The sequence below is a fragment of the Archocentrus centrarchus genome, chromosome 22, assembly GCF_007364275.1.
Source record: "Archocentrus centrarchus isolate MPI-CPG fArcCen1 chromosome 22, fArcCen1, whole genome shotgun sequence".
Lineage (NCBI taxonomy): Eukaryota > Metazoa > Chordata > Actinopteri > Cichliformes > Cichlidae > Archocentrus > Archocentrus centrarchus.
Window position 1 is genome coordinate 11,028,358 of NC_044367.1, and position 15,822 is coordinate 11,044,179.

The window sequence follows — 15,822 nt, forward strand, 5'->3', positions numbered from 1 at the left end:
GAGGACCAAATATCCAGAGTGAAGTGGAAAGCGATTTTGGTGATTAATTGCAAATCATTTTTGGTAATGCAAAAATATTTTCGCATCCAAACTTCATGTTGTTTTAAAATAATTTGCAAAAATGAAAAATGATGCTTTTGGATCTTTATTTTGATTATTACTGGACAAAAGTGTGTATCTTTTTCTCGTATGCATGTACACAAGAGTAAACACAAATTACATAAATTAATGATTCTGAAAAACAATTCAGTTGAATGCCCAAAGGTATGGACTGAAGGCACTGGAGCAAAGCAACACATTAAATGAGTCCATCTACTTAGCAAGCTATTCAATCAACAAAGCAAAGTCTGCCAGTGAGAGGCCACTAACTGCAGACTTGAGGAGCCAGACCGACCACATATTGCGACACTGAGGAGATTTAGAGTGGCCCAACTCTTCAAAAAACTTCTCCTTTTCCAGTTCGCTAGCCACACACACTGGGCCTTAAAGCCAAATCATCGTGGAGGGGGAGAGCCGAGAGGTCTCGGTGTCTGCCACTCCATACTGCTACATAAAAAGAAGGTGAAGGATGCCGTGTGAGCAATTGGTTCCAATTGACAGAGGATTGGTCATGGTCAGCCTTCTGAGTGGAAATCCACGTGAGAATGTAGCATTTGGACCAGCAAGGGGCACAAGAGGCCAATGGCAGACAATGAGGCCACTCAGAGGAGTCTGGCTGCTGTGGAATAGTGGGGCACAATCTCCTTTGATTTAACCCTTCGTCAGCTAGTTATTCATTCAACTTAACGCACGGAGGCGGAGCTTGTGTAGTAGAAACATTACATGCATAGTTCAGGTAATGTACTGATAACATGAGAAAAGCATCTGGAAGCAAAAGCAGAACTGAAGTGTTTTCTTTGCAAATAGGTGTGGATAAATGGAGGTCTGCTCCATTTATCCACACTCCATTTATCTACTTTGACAATTGTATTGCATCAGTAAAGATCAAAATCATTTGCTTTAGGCTGTACAATAAAATAGTTAAAACACCTCCTCTGCAACATCGAGAGGCAACCAAATGGTTACCATCCTTATGAGTTTTTCACCATTTAGGCAGGTCCTGATCCTGGCCCTCACTAAATGGGACCGGCTGCTTTCAAGTCTCAGAGGGCCCGAGGGTCAGCGCTCAATCACAGTCCGGCTGGAGAGTTTGTGTGTTTCAGCTGGCTACTAGTTGACAGGGCAAAGCTGGGGTCAAAAGAGGTGGGGGTGAGTGCTTGGTATGGGTATGGCCTCCTGCCAGCTCAAAAGAGAAGCTTTTGTAGCCAAGACACTGGCCGAATCAGGCTTGCCTTTCACAGTCCAGCCGCCCCTCTACTCCAGGCCTACAACAGCTGATGACAAGGCCCCAGCTGCTAATTATCCGGCTGATGGAGAGTCAGTGAAGTGCGACTGTCAGAGCAAGGGGTGGCCCTTGTGTCTGCAATGGGATATATCTGAGGGTGGCTGAAGACTGGGGGATAAAAGAAGTTGAACTGCAGGTGCAGGTAGTTTCTTAAAAGTAGTAATCCAGTCAATGTTTGCATATAGTGAAGTACATGTGAGTATTAGATAATAGGTAATGGTTTTCTATCTTCTATCATTTGCAAACTCTCCTGTAAAACAGGGCAGCACAAATTAATTTCACTGTGTGTACTTTAAAGTGTTTTCAGTCTCATTAATATAGTGCAGTGTCCACAAAGCCTCTCTTTGTGAAACCATGTTACATCGTCATCTGTCCAGAGGATACCGGAGCAGTACCTGTTGAATTCCATATGTAGTACTCTTTAGATTGAAGTTCTCGGGCTGAGGACAGAACAGACACAGTTGTCAGGGTCACATAATACAGTGGCAGCAAATATTTTGACACGAAATCTGCTGTAAGCTTACATGTTACAATCCGCGGTTTGGCAGAAGAATAAACCTGCACTGAATGCTGGTCTACACAACACCCAGACAATGTCATGTCAGGCACTTTGAAATTCAACTGTGAAGAAAATAATGGCATTAAAAAAAAAAAATTCCCTTTAGAGCCTGGTGATACTTATTTGACTATATCTCATTACAGATCAGACTTAATTTAAAAAAAACTAAATCATGAATAATAAATATTTTTATCTTATATTAATTTGAGTAGTACACAAATATCTTTGGTTACTGATAATTATAACCCATAATAACTTACTTTGACATAAGCAGTAAGGTCTGTGCAGAGGGGGTCCAAAGGTCCTGGCGCTGGTCCAGAAAAGCTGATCTTGCCCTCTATTGTGACCTCACGAGACTTTGGGAACTTTTGTCCTACATATCATTGAGAATAAAGGAGTCATCCTTGTTTTTTCTTTTTAAGTATACAGCTACAGTGAAAGTGAGTTTTTAAATAGGGATGGTCTGGAGCATTACACTTACCCAGGACCCAGAGAAGCAGGTTTTTCTCTTTTGAAACCTCCAACTGTCCAGAGCTCATCTTCATATCTACAACACCCATCTGATTCCTGCAGAGTGCAAACAGAGCCAGTACACAGGAATATCAACTAGTTCAAAGACATCGCTGTTGTGCTCAGAATAATTAGAAGGCACAATCATTTCTGCCACATAGTTTCTTGACAAAGTCTGAGACTTGCCACCAGATTATTAGCTGGCTGTTAAAGTATTTCTGTTTACACAGATTAGGAACCATAAGGATGCACTATGTTTGTTTCATAGTCTCTCACGCACAAGCGAAAGACTGGAATGCTTAAAAATTTGATTAAAAATTTTTTCTACTAAAACATAACCTGCAGGCATGCATGTATTTGGTTTTCCAACTATTTCTAAACACCTAAAAGGGCTCTCAGCGATTATATATTGACTGGCTCACATTAAAAAAAAAAAAAACAAAGCATAAAGAAAGAACTTTGTGCTGTTTACCTGTTAAAGAATGGCAGGTGAGCATTACAGTACTCAAAACTGTTCTTTACACTCTCATGAAGTTTGAGGGTTACTGACACACGTAGCTGGTTCTCCTCTTCCTTCAGTTGGTATGATCCAAGTATGGGTGGAACAGGAACCTGATGAAAAATTTGGATTTTTGCAGAAATCAATTACAAAATTAACATATATATGCAAGAAATTTTAATACCCACTGATTTTATTTTAAAATGCATACCTGAGAAGTATAGCTGCATAGTCTGAAGGGCTCCAGAGGAGGGGAGAAGGGAAACTTGTATGGCCCGGAGAAAGCTGAGCCATCATAATTATCCACACTGCTGGCAGTCAGGATACTAGAATCCAGAGATGTGACACAGGGATGGACCAGGATATCCTGCAGTGGAGAACCATTTGGTGGCAGTGACAGGGTCACTGTCACATTAGGGAGCACCCCCTCTACTTCACACTTTTGAAAGAAGGGCAGAAATGTTTCAAAATAAGTTATTTCCAGAAACTATAACATGAATCACTTTTCATTACATTGTAGACTTACTTTGCATGTCACAGTGCCGTAAACATCCCAAAGGTCCTGTCTGCTCTGATTACCATACTGCATGGAGCGCACTGTTTCTATCAGTCCTACATTAACCAAAGCTCGACCTCGGTGTAGGCCTGTTTTCCAGGCTGGCTGCTTCTGAGTTCCAGAAGTGGGCACTGCAGGTGTAGCAGGTGCCCCAGGTAGGGGCACATCAAGGGGTGTGCCAAGTGGACAAACCTGCAGGAGGACAGAGGGCAACACTGCCAGACGAGAGACAAGCCCTTCACTATCAGGCTTACTTCCTGAGCCAAGGAGAAAAGTCTGCAGGCCTGCCAGAAGCGTGAGACCCTGTGAGACTGACAGCAGGTTGGCCAGAGGTGGCCGCGGTTCAGGAGGGACATCCACTAAAGGCAGGCAAGCCAGGATAAGAGGCCCTTGTGAGACAGTCAACACCGGCCAAAGTATTCCTTTTCCAGGTCCATCCACATGCAGCTCCAGGGCTGGTGACCGTGGACGGTAAAGGCAATCATCTCTGAGGGCTACATAATTCTTGCCTGAGTCTGAAAGCCCCAGCTCAGTGAGCAGGAGCTGCAGGAAAGTGCTTTCCTCTGGGACTGCTACATATGAGGAACCTGCCAGGCTCTTTGCACGGTGCTCCACGGTGGAAAACCTCCTGTTCAGGGAGACACAATTCATGACAAAATACAGTGACTTACAAGTAATCCGACAACAAATATGTTATGTTTGAATCTATGTGACAATAATCAGAAGCCACAAACCTAGAAAAGCGTATTGACACATTTTCTCCTTTCTCGTGAGAAATAATCCACAAACCACGTACAGTCATTTGTCCGACTGCAGTAAACGCCCCAATGTATTAAAAGAAATCAGAATCGTCACAATTTAATATTCCCATCTTTCTGTGCATGAGTTAAATTCATTTTTTTATACCTCGCTGCATGTATGTCACTAACGCAAGCGACTCACTTCCTGCTTTTGTTGTTTCATGTGACAACTACGACCAATCAGCTGACAAATGCGCAGGCGCACTCGCAAACGGCTGTCCCCACCCTTCTCTCCCATACAGGAAGCTGGATTACCAACCAGCTAGCTGTCAACAAAGGGCAAAACTGTACGAAACCACCAAATCCATGCAGAAGTCGGCTTTATTGCCGACTTTGAGTTCCGTCTCCTAGGTTTCACTTCACCGCCCCGCCAGCTGAATCTTTATCATGGCGACGACCGCTCATCTGTTCGAGGTAAAACGACAGCGGGCAGCTGTGTTAGCTATCAGGCTAACTAAGGGGCTAACTACAATTAACGGTATCCAAACGGTGCGGACCGTATTTATTTACTGAGTACGTAATTAAGAATTAATAATGATTCGGACATGAGGGGAAACATGTCCCAGAGAAAGCAGAGAGAAAAGAAGACAAATACTGTTTAATTGTATGAGTTCGCTTATTCGAGAAATGGCCATGTTGTTGGCTGTTTGTGTGCAATAGCATCAACTTCTTAACGATTTATCCCATGCTGTGGTCTTTTTAGCCTCCTTTCATTGGTGCTGGTCGTATTTTGAGGTAATCGCCAGTCCCTCCCATTGCTTTCTCTCCCCTTTAGGCGCCCTTTGATGCAGATGAGTACATTGAAAGGCTGGCATGGAGGATTCCTGGGGGAGGCTCGAAAGGAGGAGCCGAGGCGTTTGACCCCAAAAGGTACTGTAGATACATGTCATTTACATATACAGTACCATTTCTCGTCTCTTCAATATCAGGCCGGAGTTTAACTCGGATTCATATGCTAATTTAACTCGAGAGTACATAAAATTTTAGATTATGTGCTGTGTAAAATCTCCTTCCCCTAAGGAAGAAAATAAAGTTTATCATAGTAATAAATGAGCTCTCAAAAGGATACCTTATTAATAAATTAACTGCAACTTTTTAAAATGTGAAACTCAGCCTTTCTACTCATTTGGCTCATCTGTCTTTCTAGCCGTAGTGTAACTCATGCCTCATCTTTTTAAATAGTCCTTGAAGCTAATTAGATGCTGTAATCAAGACAGTTTTCTCTCTCTATTTCTATCTTTTTCTCTCTTAGCAAACATATTTTAGTTATTCAGGGTAAACTTCCCATAAAAAAACTTGGAAATAATTAGATATATTTTACACTTATTTATAACAGTCAATAGCAACCTTCTCAAGAACGTGTCCTCCTGCACTTCAGAAAATCACCTCGATCTCTTCTCCGCTCATTTAGAGTTTTGAGTTGAAGAAAATTGAGAAATGAATATGTTTAAAAGTCCTTTGCATGTTTTCCCCTGTTTGTTATGATGTTTACACTTGGGGACAGGCCTGCATCTCATAAGCGAAAATGCCACAACAGTTTAACTGTACCACAGATCCATCCTGCCTTATCTTCTCCCTACACAAACTGTTGCCGCCACCTTCTCGGATACTCTTAGCAAAGAGTCAGAAACAACATATCTGTGGAGGCCACCATGCTGTGAGTCACCAGCCAGGGAATGAGTGTCTGTTGGGAAAGGATGGGAGATGTCTTTAAGCTGTAGCCAGTGCTGAGGGAATTAGTCAGAAGATTATACACTCATCATTTCGGGATGTTTCCTACTCTGTGAAATGTGGTGCTGACTTAGAACATTTGCTCTGCAGTCCTGGTGGCACTTAAAATGCAGCTGACGAAGCTGCTAGTTTTCAGAGCGTCTTAAGCCTGGGGACCCAGGAATTAAGCATCTGGCACTATTCATTAACTATTAACTGTAACTGTGAGGTCAGTGGGACAGATTTAACCTTGTGGTACCCAATTACTACTCTAGACTAGGAGTATTTTTTGCATCTCTTACCTGTTGTTTTTTGAAAAACTACTATATGGTGTTCAGAGCACGAGGAATTTAAGTCTGCACATACCTTCTTTCCTGTGTTATAGGCTGTTGGAAGAGTTTCAGAACCACATTGAAGAGCTGAAGCAACTGGATGAGAAGATCCAGCGGAAGGTGGAGAAGCTTGAGCATCAGTGTCATCGTGAGGCCAAGGAGTTTGCCCACAAAGTGCAAGATCTACAGAGAAGCAACCAGGTGTGTTGTATGGTGAAAGGAGCCCAATCACACCCACTGTAATGCCCTTGAGCTGTCAAAGGTTATGTTATCTATCATTTCACAAACATTTTTGCTTTTATTTCACATCCTCTTTGTTTTGCATGATATCAGGTGGCCTTTCAGCATTTCCAAGAACTTGACGAGCACATCAGTTATGTGGCCACTAAGGTTTGTCACCTGGGAGACCAGCTGGAGGGGGTGAACACACCTCGCCAGAGAGCTGTGGAGGCTCAGCGTCTGATGACATACTTCAACGAGTTCTTGGATGGAGACCTACGCAGCGATGTCTTTAATAACCCAGACAAGGTACGTACAGTATGCTGCACATGTTCAATCCCTTCACGTCAGTGGAGGTGTATATGTGTGACCATTGTTGAGGCCCCCCCACTGTGAAACTGCTGGAGGTGAGAATGAACAGGATTACGAGGTAAACCAGCCACATTAATTTGTTAAGTTTATCCCTTTAGTTGGATCCCTCGACTAATTTGGATTAATAAACTGTCATTTGCCGTCTGACAATAGCTGGCTGATTGACTAGCATGGATGTCAACATGCTCATGTCAAAACTAATTGCATTTACAGTAGGTTGTCTGGGAGAGAGAATTTGGATGGCCCTCAGCTTTGTGTCACATTACAGCGGGAGAGTGCTTGTAGCAAGATGGTGCAAATAGGGGCAGCAATGACATACATGCTGGGAAAAGAGTTGCACACTTTTACACAGTTTCGGTCTACACAGAGGCCTTTTCGATGTTAGACAAGTGGCCAGAAGTTTGAGTCTGCAGTTTTGTAGTGACAGCAGAGAGATTGAGATGCTTTAGATTTATTCTTGTTAGTAGGAATATCATTAGTAGATGCTGAGAAGTGTGTCTGGGGGTCAATCCCAGAGACGAAAGCTGGAGATGGAGCTAGTTTTCTGGAAAGGCATGCAGAAATATCTGTCCAGATTCCTTTTTCCTGAGCATACCTCCAGATGAGGGGGAAAAGAGGAAAGCTGCAAGTGAATAGCTGAAGGGGGATGGCTTTGCTAATCCTTCTGAAAGGGAGGGCTGGGCCGCCAGCGTGGAGACAAGTGCTGCTAAACCCTGACTGCAGGGAGACGGCTACATTACTTACATGGGATTTAGCTAATCTTAGCTGGGGGACAGATACTTAGAAAACCTTCGCCGAGCAGAAAGGCTGGATCCTCCTCACGGGAGCAGAGTAATGATGTTAGCTGAGGCAGGCATCTGCGGGAACAGAGGAGTTGCGGACGGCGGGCCTTTCGTAGGTCTGAGGCTTTTTTCAGCCAGCGTGTATGTCAGGAGGGGTGGGGGGTGTGTAGAGCGGGGGGTGGGGGGGCAGCTCTCGACAGGGGCCCCTTTTTTAGACAGATATCCCTGGACGGACAGATTATTGAAGGCGATTTAGACTCCTGTGGGATTACAGCCCATTCAGAAAAGGCATGCCAATAAAGAGTTGGATGTGCTGCTAAGTCAGGACTGGTGCTGTTGCTACTGTCGATGCCCAGGTGAGCGCAGCCTGTCTGTTATCAGCTCCCTGTTCAACACGGAGAGGTGGAGGAAGGCTGCTTTAAGATGATGATCCCCCAAGGGGAGACACTGCCGGCGGCCTGCCCACTTTCTCTCTGGATGTCCACCTCACATGGTCCTGCCGTGCTCTCTCTCTTTTTTCCATCACCTGATGTTCCACTCTCACTCTCACTCTCACACGCACACATACACACACTCTCACTTCCTCTCTCTGTGTCTCTTTCTCTCTCTCCTTCAGATTAAGGAGGCTGCTGATATCATTCAGAAGCTGCATCTCATTGCCCAGGAGCTGCCATTCGACAGGTGAGTCAGGCATCCTGAAGGCAGCTTTAGACAAAAACAGTACCGTACAAGAGGAACATTGTGCATTACTTTTGTTCCTCTCAGTGTAACCTCAACAATAAATCTTTACAGCATCATGTGGTTTCTAGAAATATAGCCCCATACTTTTTTTTTACTTGTATATACAGTAATGAGTAATTGATCCTGATTTATTGTTTTTCTCTGCCAGATTTGCAGATGTCAAGGCAAAAATTGCAAGTAAGTTTCTGACAATCACCTATTGTTGGCTGCACTGGCTGTTTCTATTATAAACCCTTTGGAATGACCAAGTTTTCTGCATTAATTAATATGATCTGATCTTCATCTAAGGTACAATTCTAGCCAGACACCATGCTGATTAAACTGCTAGCACACAAAACCAAACACTTCAAGCAATCAGTAACAGTGCAGGCTGAAAAATGTGTTCCAGTGATTTCTCCAAAAGCTACCTGGAGTCAGTGCTCCAGTTTAGGAAGGGAGTTTAAAGGTGAACAAAGACTGCTTGTTTTAATTGTGCTTCAGCCACAACAAATTTCACAGAATCAAACCTGAAAAAGGCTTCAAAAGCATTTCTAAAGACCTGGGTGTCGTCATCAGTCCAAGCCTGTTGCTACTGTCACGAGTAATGGATGTCCCGCAGAGAGTGGACCATGAGAAAAACTTTGTATTCCTAAGGGGTGAAAAAAAAACAAGGCTTACAGGAAAACACCTGCAGAAATCTCAACAGCTTCTTAGCATCTTTGTCTAATCTAAGAAAAACACTAAATGACTAAATGTGTGCTGATGGAAGGACATGGGAAACAACAGCCCTCCAAACACAACTTTGTGGAATATCTCAAGGTTACTGAAGTCCACTTGGGTATTCACAACGCTTCTTGATCAATGTTTTGTGGACAAATGAGACAAAAGTTAATTTTTAAAATTAAATTACATTTTCCAGGGGAATGTCAGAACAGCACTGCCTGACTTGAAGCTTAGGAGGGTATGAAACTGTGCTGTGACTGCAGGGGGAGTGTGGATGAACTGGGGAAAATATGGAGTACAACTAAGTTGAATTAAAAATTTTAAGAAAAAAAACCCAAAGATTTTGCTGTTAAATTCAAAATCATGCTGATTTTGCTGATCTTTTATGTTCTTCAACTGTGATTATTATTTTTTTTTATTGTTAATAATTGAAAAATATTGTGGGATGTAAAGTTTTTTTGGCTTCTGAAGGAGGGCACAAAGAAAAAGTACATTAGCAAGGAGACGCTGTGGCTGTTCAGCATCCGAAATACTTTTGCAGGCAGGAATTTCTCATGTCATAAGCAGCTACAGGGACCATCTGATGGAGATTTAAAAAAAAAAAAAAAAAAAAATATATATATATATATATATATATATATATATATATATATATATTCTTGCGTCTGTGATAATAATTTCATACAGATTATATTATATATTATATTATTTATTGGCATTTGTTTGATTTTCTAATCAGGTAAATACCATGACCTGGAGCGGCAGTTAATCCAGGAGTTCACTGCAGCCCAGCGCAGGGGTGAGATTGGACGTATGCGAGAGGTTGCAGCGGTTCTATTACATTTCAAGGTAACCTAGAAAAGAGGCTCAGTGTCCGCATTTGACCTAATCTTTGGTCAAATTAATGTGATAATTGTGATACCTATTCTATTAATACTAACTCTCGGCACATTGTGTATGATTTTATTTTTTTGCCCTGACCTGAAATGTTTGTCTTTTCGTAAAAGGGCTATGCACACTGTGTGGACGTCTATATCAAGCAGTGTCAGGAAGTGAGTGTGTAAAGTTCCTCTTACACTTGGTAGTATTACTTACACTAATATCTACAGACAAAACATTTACATGTTGCTGGTTCCATCTGTCTTTGTAAGGGTGCCTACATGAGGAATGATGTGTTTGAGGACACTGCAGTCCTCTGCCAGAGGGTCAATAAGCAGGTGGGCGAGGTCTTCAGCAGTCCTGAGACTGTCATGGCCAAACTCATCCAGAACATCTTTGAGAACAAGTTGCAGGTATTTCTACTGAAATTAAGAGTTTAAGTATTGCTGTGCCCTTGGTTATATTTAACTGGCTTTGTGTCTGCAGGCACATGTTAAAGAAAAACTGGATGGGACACGACACTCAGACGTAGAGCAATACCTCAAGAATCTCTACGACCTTTATACCAGGTAATTAACTTGCTCACTTGTAATTTAAATCGCTTCATGTGTACCCAGAAACCACTGTTCTTGTTTTTAACTCTGATTATTTCACTTTTGAAGGACCACAGGCTTAGCCACAAAGCTGACAGAGTTCAACCTGGGCTCAGACAAGCATACGTTCCTCTCCAAGCTGATTAAGAGCATTTTTTCTTCATACTTGGAAAGTTACATCGATATGGAGCGAGAATACCTTCGCACTCGAGGTGCCATGATTCTGCAGCGATACTACGACTCCAAAAATCACCAGAAACGGCCAGTTGGCACTGGCAGGTCAGACTTTTACACAATTTCGTTTTACACAAAGAAAAGATTCACTGGTGAAAAACAAACAAAAACAACAACAACAAAAAATTATTTATGTTCTGGTTGTTTTTGGTTTTTTTAAACAGTATTCAAGAACTGAAGGAACGGATCAGACAGCGCACCAATCTTCCACTGGGCCCCAGCATTGACACTCATGGAGAGACCTTTCTCTCACCAGAGCTGGTTGTCAATTTGTTGCAGGAGACGCGCCATGCCTTTGAGAGATGCCACAGGGTGAGGCTGCTCGGCCCTCTGTTGATGAGCAGGGCATTAACTGTACTGCATGTGTTTTTTTTTTTGACAAAGTTTAAATGCTTTTTTACTTTTTTACACAGCTTTCAGATCCTTCTGACCTGCCCAAGAATGCCTTCTCAATCTTCCTGCTACTGGTTGAACACCTCTGTGTAGAACATATTGATTATGCCCTAGAGATAGGCCTCTCAGGTAAAGCCAGTGTTGCTTGTTAAAGCCATAATGTGTGTGCAGTGTGCTGTTTTAATCTAGTGTTAAGAGCATAAATCCACTGACCTGCTGGAAACAAGTAGAATACATAGTTCATGCTACAGTTTTTTTTTTTTTTTTTTGTTTTTTTTTTTTTTTTTGTTCAGCTCATGTGATGTTTTCAGAACACTGACTCCTAAGAATATAAATCATGTAATCCATCCTATCACAGGGCTAACACAGAGTGACAGACACAAAGCATGTTATCAAAAGCAAAATAAATGCCAGTTTGTGTAGGATCCTTTGTAATGCATCATCAGTTATCTGCTCCATATGAGTTGAAACCTTCAGGTGTATTACCTGACAGGCTACATCCTGCTCGGTGATGTCAGTTTCTGATTTAACACCTAGAGGAAAACACCTGCTCTGACATCATTTACTGCAGTTAGTCACATGTGCCTATTAATGTCTGTTCCATATGAAAAAGTGAAAAATCCAGGTTACCTTGTTACCATGCAGGCTGTGCTTTGGGCACTTTGTTACATTTTTTACGGGACTATATGAGAAGGGAACAGCTTATCATTTTCAGCCAGCTACAGTGGAACTAAACATGCATTTGGTATATCCCGGTGCTCAATTCGTTAGGTACATTCTGCATTAAGGGAATGCATCATTGATGTTCCTGTGGTTTGATTACTTTCTCCTCACTGTCTGACGTTGAAACAGCATCACCAAGAATTTCTGTTACATGCATTATATTTCTGTTATGCCAAGAAGTAGACATCAGGCAGTAGTGGTTTGCTGCTCTTTGTGAATCATGTTGAATCATGCTTTCACCCACCTATTTGTTTATTGTCTGATTTTTCTCTTTTTCTCTTCTACAGCAATTCCCTCATCCGACGCAAAGAATGCCAACTTGTACTTCCTGGATGTGGTTCAACAGGCGAACTCCATCTTCCATTTGTTTGACAAACAGTTTAATGATCAGCTCATGCCTCTGATAAGGTCAGTTATGAGTTAAAGATCAAAATCCTTTGTCTAGTTAATAAAAAGATTTTCTGAATTTTACTTCTCCTAATCTGTTTTCAGCTCATCTCCAAAGTTGGCAGAGTGTTTGCACAAGAAGAAAGAGGTGATAGAACAGATGGAAGTAAAGCTGGACACAGGAATTGACAGGTCAGTGTACTTATAATGGATAGCAACTTATTTTGTCTGTATGTGCAGATGGAAACCTATAATGAAATAGCAAATAGTTTTAAAAGAAAGACATTTCTGGTTGTTTTTTTAGAACACTAAACTGCATGGTGGGGCAGATGAAACACATCTTGACAACAGAGCAGAAGAAGACGGATTTCAGGCCTGAGGATGAAAACAATGTCATGATCCAGTACACTACAGTAAGAGAGAAAAGTCTTCAGCTTACTTCAAGGAGCTCGCATTCAAAACAAAACAAATTAGCAGATGCAACTTGCATATCAAATCCACACCTCATTTTTCTTCAACTAAACACTGATAGTGTGTTGGACTGAGCGTGTTTTCCATGTTTCCCCGCGTGTACTCCCACCTGACAGGCCTGCTCCAAGGTATGTGCCTACGTCAGTCGGCAGGTGGAGCATGTGCGGAAGTCCATGGATGGGAAAAATGTGGACACAGTGCTGACGGAGTTGGGCATTCGTTTCCACCGGCTCATCCACGAGCATCTACAGCAATATAGCTACAGCTCAATGGGAGGGATGCTGGCCATCTGCGACGTGGCTGAATACCGACGATGCGCCAAGGACTTCAGGGTGAGTGGGGGGCATAGGTCCAGAATGCACTGGTCACAGGGCAAACATGGCTCTGCCTACACAGGCTCTACCTGGGATGTTTGATTAAATAAACTAGTCAGGCCAATCCAAAATAAAGGCTCTGGCATCCTTTGTTAATCTTTCAGTACAAACAAGAAGGGTGGCAAATAAGAATTATTTCCATCATTGATTATTTGATTGCTTCTTTTCCTTTGTTAAACGTTCAGTCTAAATATATACACAGACAAACAACATTGCAAATTTCCAGTGCTTCACATGTACAAGTGCTTATTTTGTCAGAACAAGTGTTAAAAGTCCACAGGAGAATTATTAGTAATTATATTATATGGAAAAGCTGGTAATCTACACACAAAGTGCATTTGATAACAATAATGTAATAAACAATAGTTTTACCTCTTGTTTTCCTCCCATCGATATCTAACCTATATAAGCAGTTTTGTGCCTCACTGTCTTTCAGGTCCCTCTGGTGCTACAGCTCTTCGACACACTCCATGCCCTTTGTAACCTCCTGGTGGTTGCCCCTGATAACCTGAAGCAGGTCTGTTCGGGCGAGCAGCTAACCAATCTGGACCGAAACCTCCTGCATGCCTTTGTCCAGCTCAGAGTGGATTACCGTTCAGCTAGACTCGGTAGACACTTCAGTTAATGACTCTTTCAACACCTCCCTGAGCTCCGTCCAGTAAATTATGCTTTGCTGATGATGCATCTTGAAGATAACCATTACTGCTTCAGAGAATGCATCAGTCTGGCACTACCATACAGACTGTACTGGGATTGCTTTGTGCTTCATGGAGATAAGGGCCAACGCTCCTTGAATGTGTGCATTTTACCTTTTTTCATTGTTTATTTCTCCAAGCTGAAGAAATTTAAATGTCTATTGACTTCATTTCGATTTGTTTTTAAATACTAATCTATCACCAATTCATATGGCAAAGATATAAGTAAATGGACGATACTAATTTCTGTGCTTCTCTTAAAAGAAACACTTCTTTTGATTGTGCCAAAAATATAGATTCTGTGGCTGCGGTTGTGCACAGAAATGGACGCGAAAGCTGCTTTAAAGGGAAACTGTCAACAATCACGCTGTAAAGTCAGGTCTGCAGCAGCTCTGTGTATTAGGACAGCTACCCGTTGAAATGAACTGTAGGAGACCAGACAGAGACAGCCCAACCAAGCATGAGATCTGAGCTCTGTCTGGCTACGAGAGACACATGACCACCTCTATAACCTTTGACCCTTGACCACAAATTAGAGGTCAAGAGGCCATCTCAGAGAAGTGTGATCTGAGCTATAAACAGGTCTGAGAACCTCTCTGGAGGTTTGGGTGGTCCCTTCATGGCTTAGATGATTGGTGTGATGGGTCAGTGACTATGTGTCACTGTAATTGCACAGATCAACACTTGCTCATCCAGTGGGGCACACAGTCCAAAGACATTGTCAGCCTGATCTGCAGTGTTTCTGGGTCAGGAAACACTACAGTGTTAACCTCTAATGATTAAGGAAACAAACTAGAAGGGACTCCTTCACACAGGGCTTATTGGAGAGCTTCTACACTGAGAAAGAAGAAAGGTTATGTACCTAATGCCCAAAATTGTCTCCTTTACAATGTCACTCTCATTGTACTGCTGTTTACCTTAATTAGTGACCCAATAAAAATCTGTTGCATTTTATTACTGTCCATCTATGAATATCCTTCATAAATTGGAGAGCTGTGAATAGAAAGTTTGGTGAGTTCTCTTCAAATGTCACTTTCAAAGTGAGATGAAACAGTCTGTCTATAGAAGTCATCAAGTATTCATAGGAATTCTTGCCACCAGAGTAAAGTTCTTTCTTAGACTTCAGGAAGTGAGCAGAGCCAGAGGGGATTAGATATCTACGAGTTGATGAATTGTGTGCAGTAGTCATGGACTGGGGGAGAGCTGGGGAGATAGAGATGGCTGAGAGCTCAGTTCCAGCGCCGGCTGGTTAGTGTTGTGTAGAGGGTACACACAGTGCTGTGCAAGTTCAAACAACATAATTAATTAGGCTAATATTAATATTATCAATGCCACATAAATTCAATTCTCTCAGCCCTAATCACAACTGGATAGCTTGTAAAAATTATTTTGTTAGGCCCTGATGCAAACAGTGGGTCTTTTCCAAACATTTGAAAACTATTTGTTTTTGTGCCGATTAATGTGCGTGGCGCGGGAAGGGGTTAGGGGAGCGGAGCCAGGCCAGAGACGATAACTGGTGTGGAGACGAAGGCAGAGGCGCAGCCTGGCCCCAGGGACTCCCAGCACAGGCACATGGAAAAGGGGGAGGGATGTATTTTTTGGGGTGGGTGTTTGAGCAGGTGGAGGGGATTAGTAAAACTGTCAACACTGGAGAGCTGGATAAGACTGTCCTCTCTTACTCGTCAGTTTGAGCAGCTCTTGCATACACATTCAGAAACATAAAGACTCCAACACATACAAACATACACCGGTGTCAGGACAGCAGAAAGATTGTAGTTGAACTGACCATGAACAAGTCGTTCTACTTTTGATTTTTGCTTCCTGTTAAAACTATTTTCTGCTTTAGTGTTCATCCAGCACCTTTTGAGAAAACTGACACTCAGTATTCACTTCACAGTATATCTATT

At 42.3% G+C, this 15,822-nt stretch overlaps 2 protein-coding genes across 2 annotated transcripts; one reads left to right on the forward strand and one right to left on the reverse strand.

The window, feature by feature from the left end:
• Positions 1-138: 138 nt before the first annotated feature.
• On the reverse strand, positions 139-4,539 carry ap5m1 (adaptor related protein complex 5 subunit mu 1). The gene is made up of 9 exons (XM_030718719.1): positions 4,415-4,539; positions 4,243-4,318; positions 3,479-4,136; positions 3,164-3,391; positions 2,926-3,065; positions 2,425-2,510; positions 2,204-2,316; positions 1,909-2,005; positions 139-1,824 (listed from the first exon to the last, which is right to left on the reverse strand). Exons 1-9 carry the CDS (start codon positions 4,422-4,424, stop codon positions 1,742-1,744), a joined length of 1,491 nt encoding a protein of 496 aa, XP_030574579.1. The 5' UTR covers positions 4,425-4,539; the 3' UTR covers positions 139-1,741.
• exoc5 (exocyst complex component 5) lies at positions 4,511-14,869 on the forward strand. The gene is made up of 18 exons (XM_030718718.1): positions 4,511-4,722; positions 5,084-5,178; positions 6,404-6,551; positions 6,684-6,878; positions 8,340-8,404; positions 8,613-8,641; positions 9,906-10,015; positions 10,174-10,218; positions 10,318-10,458; positions 10,532-10,614; positions 10,708-10,917; positions 11,037-11,184; positions 11,286-11,394; positions 12,276-12,396; positions 12,481-12,567; positions 12,680-12,788; positions 12,963-13,178; positions 13,657-14,869. Exons 1-18 carry the CDS (start codon positions 4,696-4,698, stop codon positions 13,843-13,845), a joined length of 2,127 nt encoding a protein of 708 aa, XP_030574578.1. The 5' UTR covers positions 4,511-4,695; the 3' UTR covers positions 13,846-14,869.
• The last annotated feature ends 953 nt before the right edge of the window (positions 14,870-15,822 follow it).